The 8,380-nt window shown below is 36.8% G+C and overlaps 1 protein-coding gene across 3 annotated transcripts; it reads right to left on the reverse strand.

The window, feature by feature from the left end:
* Positions 1-234: 234 nt before the first annotated feature.
* On the reverse strand, positions 235-8,167 carry LOC103418946 (T-complex protein 1 subunit eta). 3 transcript variants are annotated; one of them, XM_070807350.1, is made up of 14 exons: positions 7,957-8,167; positions 7,588-7,848; positions 7,083-7,208; positions 6,764-6,964; positions 4,653-4,822; positions 4,429-4,564; positions 3,112-3,228; positions 2,847-2,966; positions 2,613-2,711; positions 2,436-2,525; positions 1,333-1,420; positions 1,013-1,101; positions 844-918; positions 235-695 (listed from the first exon to the last, which is right to left on the reverse strand). In XM_070807350.1, exons 1-14 carry the CDS (start codon positions 7,969-7,971, stop codon positions 603-605), a joined length of 1,680 nt encoding a protein of 559 aa, XP_070663451.1. In that variant the 5' UTR covers positions 7,972-8,167; the 3' UTR covers positions 235-602. The 3 variants fall into 3 exon arrangements, with proteins under 3 accessions (XP_070663451.1, XP_070663452.1, NP_001315758.1); XM_070807351.1 differs by having other exon boundaries at positions 235-730; NM_001328829.1 differs by having other exon boundaries at positions 284-692; positions 7,957-8,062.
* Positions 8,168-8,380: the final 213 nt, after the last annotated feature.

Here is an 8,380-nt window from a genome sequence, read left to right on the forward strand (position 1 = left end):
ATTCAAAAATCTGTCATTTCCTCTGTTTTTTGAGTATTTTTAAATAGGATAGAGTGCATTTTACACCAACGTTTGGGGGCGTACATCGAAGTGGGCCACGACCTTCCGATTTTGTCAATTTATACCCCTAAAACATTGGGAAATTTTTTGAAATACGGCCATTTTAAGGGTCACCTATTGAAATATATCCTACATTTTCTAACTTTTACAAAACTAACCAAAATTGAAAACACATAGCCCAACACTGATTCTAAATTAACAAATGAATTATCCATCTACAAAATGTTAAATACTTTTGCACTTTGATACCAAACAATGCCTAAATCTGCAGACGTGAGAGTTGCCAAATTGGCTTAAACAAATGTGCGCCCCTCTGTGCAACCAAGTTCGAATCCTCTTTTGCAGTTCAGATTAATTTAAGATGCGTCTTTTGTAAAAACATAATTAAAAAAAATAAAAAGGCCCCGAGAGGCAGCGGAGAGTGCGAATAGACAGGAACGTTGGTTCAAACAAGAGATACGACATCCCTCCCGACCAGTGACTACTTAGCACATCTGACTTGACACAAAAAGCTTCCAGAGTTTTTGAGAACCTTCTCAAATCTATCGTCTTCGCATCCCGCGCCCACGACCGCCTCCACGCCCTCGACCTCCCATGGCACTTGCAGCAGCTTCTCCCTGTGCACTCTCGGACTGCTTTACCACCATATCAACAGTTAGCTACCTGATATCTAAATAAACTCTACAATTATGATTAAGAGGAACGTCCGAAAAGACTACTTTCCAGGAGATATGAAAGTGAGGTAGGCATAATCATAGAAATAGAAAACGGAAATCACATTACCTTTGGGTTTTTAACTGTCTCGTCGACACTTAAAACAAGGCAAGCAGCCTCGGTAGCAGCATTTATAGCATTGATCTACAGGAAATGATGGGGTGTTACGTTGTTAAAAACTAATAAATCACTAACTCGTGTGTGACACATCTACGCAGTTAGAAAGATAACAGGATACCTTCACAACAGCTGGCTCCCAGACAAAGTTAGCAAATGAATCAGCAATTCCACCTGTGTTGATGTCTACTCCATAAAGTGCACCCTCGCCTGTTAAAAAGTTTAAATCGTTCAGCGAATAAATATAATTAATCACTAATCAAAAGCCAAATACTAGAATAACCATCCAACACATTACATCTTTGCAGTTAACAGAGTAATCTTGCCTTCAATAAATAGAAGAAATGAACGTTTGTTTTGGCTCCAACGCATGAGTTGTAACTTACAAACAAAATAATGAAATACATAGATAAACAAGGTCAAATAAAGTGAGAACCCAACCAGATGGATGCGCATGTTTCTGTCTAAGTTTGTTTAGCACATCAGTCGCATCAAATCCCGCATTATCACAGAGCTGCCGTGGGATAACCTGCAACATAAGTGGAACACTGCTGATTAAGACAACAATTACGCTTCATTCAAAATACATTCGCAGTAGAAAGAAAGCGTTTATTTTTTTCCATCTTAAGAAAGCCTTTGGACATTATATTCCCAGCACAAAAAACATTAACGTATCATGTTTATGATATGTTTCTTATATCCCAAACATATCATAATAATGTTGTTATTCAAGACAAACAAAAATTTATTTAAATAGTAAAACTAATATCAAGAGTGGTTAGATATCATGACAAATAAATGCCACAAAGAGTACTACAGTCTTCTTTGTTTTTTGTTTATAAGAAACACAACAATTATTCGGAGATAACACAATGAATACGATAAGCATGGACCAGTAGTCCATGAAACACATAAGCCAACAGAAAAAACACGTTAACCCTATCTTACTACACTCTACATAAAAGAAGCAGTACTAACCTTAGGTGCTTGAGGCAATAGTTACCCCAGCTACATTGAAGTACTAAAACAGTTCAACTCCTCACAAAGCCCAACCAAGCAAACATTAAAAACCTAGAGCTCTATTGGCTGTGATGACAGTTCATTCTGGCATTCTGTCTCATTTGAAATTCAGGAGAACAGCTTCAAGAAATAAAAATCCAAAAACTGCTAAACTAAAAGAATAGACCCTGTTGACCAAGGAAAAACTAAAAGTATAAAAATCCAACTTTGAAACAAGTTCCAATGACTACAATTGAGAAGTGAACTGAAATCCTTGGATCAAAGCAAAAACTAAATTATTAAACATAGAATCCAGTATTACCCAAGATTATATGTTAATTTCAAAAGTTTCAAACTAAATATTAATTTGGAAACAATGCATGAGTAAGTTCATCTATTCCATATCAATGAGTTAGAAATCAGAAGTAGATACATATTACATAAGAGATTTATCGGGGACCTTAAAATTCTTAATGGTGAGCAGTTTAAGTATTGGCACTGGTTTAAGCCACTACAGCGTAACATAAAAGCCCAACAAAGCATACCTCAAGAGCTTTTGCATAAGAGTTGATGAAAAACTGAGACTTCCCCCTGATTTCATGTGCTTTCTGCCGCAAGTACCGGCTGATTTCCATCTGCCATCAAAATTAACAAAACAATCATAAAGGCCTACAATATTTCTCAGATACCGTGAGATCTCACTAATGCTAAGAAATGCATACATCTATAGCACCACCACCAGCAACTACAGTTGAATTCTTTAGCGCTCTTCTGACAATCATAATAGCATCATGTAAACTTCGCTCAGCTTCCTCAATAAACTAAATAAGAATCCCAGGGAATAATGGAGGTCAGAATTGAAAAAAACAAAACTTCAAAAAAGTAAACAAGAAAACAGGAAACAAAGAGTTCTTATGAACATGTGACAAATTGAGTAACTTCAACAAATGACATACTTGATCAGCTCCACCACGAAGAACAATTGTAGCTGTCCTACCTGACGGACATCCACTAAATATATTAAACCTCTCATTTCCAACTTGCCTTTCCTCAAAACACTCGCACGTTCCGAGGACCTAGAAATCAATAAAACTAAACAGTTTCAGTTGACTGAGAACAAGCGAGATGCTTCCCAACTCAAGAAGGGCACTAACATAACTCTAGGAAAAAATGCCCACAATTCTACATAAAATATGGTCTGAAAGAGCATGAGGTAGGAACCTCATCAATAACATTGTTGATGGATGTTTGCACAGTCCCACCAGTGGCAGCAGCTACCCGGTGCAGATCTTCTTCAGTTACGCGTCCAGCACAGAATATATCTCTATCTGCAAAATACTGTTCACAGAAAGAAAAGAAGAAAATTTGTCAATAAAACTCTACATCATTAACATGGCCACAAAGATATTTTACTTACTATCAGGATGATATAAATTATCACATATCAAGTTATCAATCCAACCATTTTATAAAAATTGAAACCATGAAACTTCATAATATCACTGATTTTTACTTGTGTTGTTCTACCAGGATCAAAATCAAACCACCAAATGTCATGCATACTAGGACAACTCAGAGCTAAACATAGATTTGTATTTTCCAGCGGTGATAAAATGAAGATTGTGTTGTCATCTTGTGAAAAGGTTAAAATTGTATAACCTGGAATAAAACTTAATTAAGGGGAAAATTGCCTTTTTGCCTGATCAGACAAAACGCTCTCAATTTCTATCATAATTTGAAATATCGCACAAGATTGCGCAATATAACGCGAGATCTCAAATCACAGACGGTATTTTTGTGACATATCATAAAAATATAACGGAATACCCCAAATCTCGTGAATATGTATGAGATATGATATGAAACGTGCAATAAATTTTCATATCCTGGTGCTTTTTCTTTTCAATTTTTTCCAGCAGCCTTCATGGTCCATCAAGTTTCACGCCTCTTCCTCCATCACCCTCCGATTTTGCCAGCCCTTCAGCCAAACCGGGTAACTTTTTTATTTTGTTTGGGTTTTGTGATGATCTTCGTTAGTTTTCCTTCTAATTTGTACCAAATGGGTTTTGTGAAATAAGTGTGCTGATGCTTTTATAGGAGTATAAGATCATCATTATGTTTATAAAAATTTGGTTATTTTTTAAAGTTTATGGTGTTCTTGAACTTGAACTATGTCTTTAGTTCTATATTATGCATGAATGTGAAAATGTTGTTGAATTGTGCTTTGGGTGAAAGTATGTATATATTTTTTTCACTATTCTCTACGCAAGTCTTGAATAGCTTACGCATCACCACTACATAGTGCGAGACTGCGTAGCCCAAAGCAACACCTTGTGCAACGCCAATTCAAACTTTGATTTTTATACACTTCTTTGCATTACCGAAATCATGAAAACAGATTTTGTGCAGAATTTACCTAAAAAATTAAAATAATCAGAAAAAACTTTACCAATTCTCTTTGGATCTTTTACCAAACAAATTAAAGCAATCAAGTGGATAACAAGTTTTGAACTCATTTAGCAAGGATAAAATTTCCACCTGTGTTGCCAGATCGCCTATAGCCAGCCGTGAAAGAACAACCTTGGCCCCACTCTGCACACACTTATCCAACTTGTCATAAATAATATTCCATTCTGCATCAACAATGGACTGATACTGGGATGGATCCGACAACCTGCAGTGGAAAGAAAAACCTCAAGTGGTATAAACAAATTGTAATAGAATTCAACTATAATATATCAAAAGGAAACAAATAATCCTACCTTATCTCAGCATTTTCTTTCTCAGATTTCAGTTCCAATTCAATGTTCAGTAGAAGTATTTTGGGATTAAGAAACTTCTTTGGCTGTTGTTCAAACCCAGCATATGAAAATGTCTTCTTGAAGGCAACACCATTTACTAAAAAGGAGTCACGCATGTTGCCCCCAGAAACCTGTAAAGCAACCAGTTTCTCATTACACATCATTCAATTCAAGCTATCATGTCCTGCCAAAACTAGTTGTTCACTACTAAGCCTTCTTTTACTACAATGAAAACAACCAAGAAATATCAATACCCACAACAATTCTTGTCCCAAAAAAATTTCAGAACATAGTGCCAGAGTCTAAATCAAAAGCCAGATAAACAGAAACGGAAAAGGAGACTTTGAAGACCAAAAAAAAACGATAATGTAACTTTTGTTGAGACAATAAAACATGGTGTAATGAATGTAAAACAATCACAACATACCAGTATGGAACTCTTTTATCATAAACAGTAATCAAAATTCAAATGTCCAAAAATTTAATTAACATACATAAGCTTTTTTTTTAGTGAAAAAAACTAAATATAGGTGACACATGTTTTGAGTTCTTTTATTTAACTTGATGCTCATTTGAAGAAGATGATATATAAATCCAACAAGTTAAATCTTTTAGGGTGAGTTAGGGAAAATTGGCTGGGATAAAATAGCTCACTAGATTCAACGCATCTTGAATAAAAAATGGATGAAACTTCCCAATTTTCTGTCCAGGTTGAAGGTAAAAGATGGACTATTCATAAAGAAAGTTGTCCCTTCTAATCCCAATAAATAATAGTAAGATTAGAAGGGACAACTTTCCTTCATGCCTACCATCTACCTTCAGCTTGGACAAAATTTGGAAGTATTCATCCATTTTTCCGTACAATATGCCTTGAAACTAAACTGGTGAGTTATCCTATCCAAGTTAATCCTGTAACCTCTTTAACTTACCTATATCCCACACCCTCATCTCTCAATCCTTAAGTTTCCATTCCCAACCCCACCCCCACCCCTACCTCTTTCTCTCTCTTTCTTAACTCTATATACTCCTCCCATTGCCAACCCATCTCTCCCTCCCTCTAATCGTGTACCTTAGCACCAGCCCTCTCTCACAGCACCAGCCTGTACGTTCCCAACCTCCTTTGCTGTTGTTGTACCCTCACGGTGTCCTTAACAGTTAGTTTTCATAAACTCATGGAGAAAAACAGTTAACAGCTCTGCCCCGTCACCGGAAACCACTGGTCTGAAATTCAGAATCAGAATCCAAGTCTCAATGCGCATTTTGTTGGCTATTTTACTTGCAATTTTAAATGCATACTATTCATCATCATCAGCAATGACATCCAAATCAACCATAGCTTATAGTGAGAACAAGTCAGACTTCCTACACTTTAGGACAAATTCAGATTCACCCTTTCAAACCCGGTTGTGCTTCTAGGTGTTATCCACAATTTGGTTTACCCATTGTCAAATCGTTTCAATATTTCAATCATATAAAATGCATAGTACATGGGACTTCTAAGCATTAAATATCGATTTTAAAATCATGAGTTCTCTCGACCCATAGCCAATTGGTTTTGGGTTGAAATACTCCGACTTTAGCATGACAATAGAGCAGTTATTAATTGGCATATCTCGTCGCGGCCACATGTTCTTCATCGCATCAGAAATAATTAGCCCATGTTTCTGTCTCAATCTAGGCACATCCAAGGGACATCTTAAGAACATAAAATGTCACAAACAACATGGAAGAAAGAAAAAGGATCCGAAAAGAAGACAAAATTCTTCTTTGTGAACTTCAGTAAAGCAGCCCTTTGTGAACTTCATGTTTTACTCCTACATTGTGATTAACTAGTACGGAAAAAAACAAACAATAAAGGGCTCAGAACAAACTTAAACGAATATCCTAGTGGTTCATGGAACATGTCTTATTCTGATCATTTCAATGAATGCAGTCTATTGAAATGCAGTCAGAAGTCTAAAGCCACAGGAAAACTCTTATTAACACAGTTGGCGGATTACAAAGAGATATTTAATATGGGCAAAGGACACCATTCAAATTGAGGTCTTCCTAAATCTATTTTAGGAATTTACCTTCTTTATTCCAATCATGTTGAGACGATCTTCATCACCAATCGCAATGACAGCATCCACGACCATGGATGCAAAAAATTCCTTTTCTCCACCAATGAGTTTTGAAGATAGTGTTGTAGCCGCACATTTAGCTAGCAGGTGCTTCTTCTCTTCAAGGCTTTTGCCCATACTTACAGCAAGTTCTTTGATTTTCTCAATTGCCTACACACAATGTATAATATTTAAGATACAAAGATACCAGAGTAAACATCTCAATCATACAGAGATTTCTTTATAAGAATCAGACGTAGTAATTGAAAATTTAATTCCTATCACATACCAAATAGCTAGCAGTACGATAACTTTTTATCAAGCTTTGTGGGTGCACCCCATCCTCAATGAAAGGCTTGGCCTCCTTCAGAAATTCCCCTGCAAGCAGAACAACTGTTGTGGTTCCGTCACCAACCTGCACCGGAAACAAAAACGGTTAAAAATCTTCTAAACCATGTAATATGGAAAGGTTTTATCATCACTTATAACAGAAGATACCGCAGTATACCAAGTCGGTTGTCAGATCTACCATTCCTTTTTTAGTTTTTTATTTTTCATTTTTCATTTTTGGCCAGGAAGCTGAATCCTAACAGAAATTCTTTCGAAGCTACAAGGCCACCCACCCGCTTTCAAACACTACATATGCTGGAAAAAAAATATAATTGAAGTAGGCATTCCATCTGCATTACTCCCAAACATTCACTAGTACTGATTCGGCAATTCCATAGCACAAGCGTAATTCTTGAGCTTGTAATTAAGTAAAATAGAATTCGGATAACATTCAAAACCCATACCTCAGAATCCTGAGACTTGGCGATGTCGACAAGGATCTTGGCAGCGGGGTGAACAATATCGAGCAACTTCATGATGGTGGCGCCATCATTGGAAATAGTAACGCTGCCCTTGTCGTCGTGAATAAGCTTGTCCATGCCCCTAGGACCCAGCGTGGTCCTCACCACATCGGCCACCGCCGTGCAGGCGTTTATATTGCTCACCAGCTGCGCCTTCCCTTGCGACGTATCCGTACCCTCCTTCAACAGTATGATCTGTGGTTGCTGTTTTCGATTTCAATTTGTCCGGTTCGGGCATTTTCACAAACAGTTAGCAAGCACAACACAAAACAGTAGCTCATACGCAAAGAAAATGAAAGACAGAGAGCGTACCAGCATGGATGACATCGTTGCCGATGCGGATGTTAAGGCGGACAACGGAGGGAGCGACGGAGGAGGGAAGAGAGAGGGAGAGAGAGAGAGTGAGAGTGAGAGAGAGCGAAGGAGTAGCGTTGGAAACAGAGAGCTAGGGTTTATACTCAAAAGTGAGTTTCTCTGGCTCCTTCTAGTTTTTTGCTATTCTGAAATGACCTGGATCCCCTTTGCCCACGAACAAAATTTAAGGGTATTCAATTGAGAATTTGAAATATTTTAATGAATTTATAAATCTTTTATAGAATTTAAATGATTTGTAGATATTTTATATAAAATTTTGATTTAGATTTCTTGAAATTTTATAGAAAAATGTAAGATTTGTGGATGTTTAAAATACACTACAAAATCTCTCTAATTCTTTCTAATTCCTCAACTTTCTCAA

Source organism: Malus domestica, chromosome 11 (assembly GCF_042453785.1).
Source record: "Malus domestica chromosome 11, GDT2T_hap1".
Taxonomy (NCBI): Eukaryota; Viridiplantae; Streptophyta; class Magnoliopsida; order Rosales; family Rosaceae; genus Malus; species Malus domestica.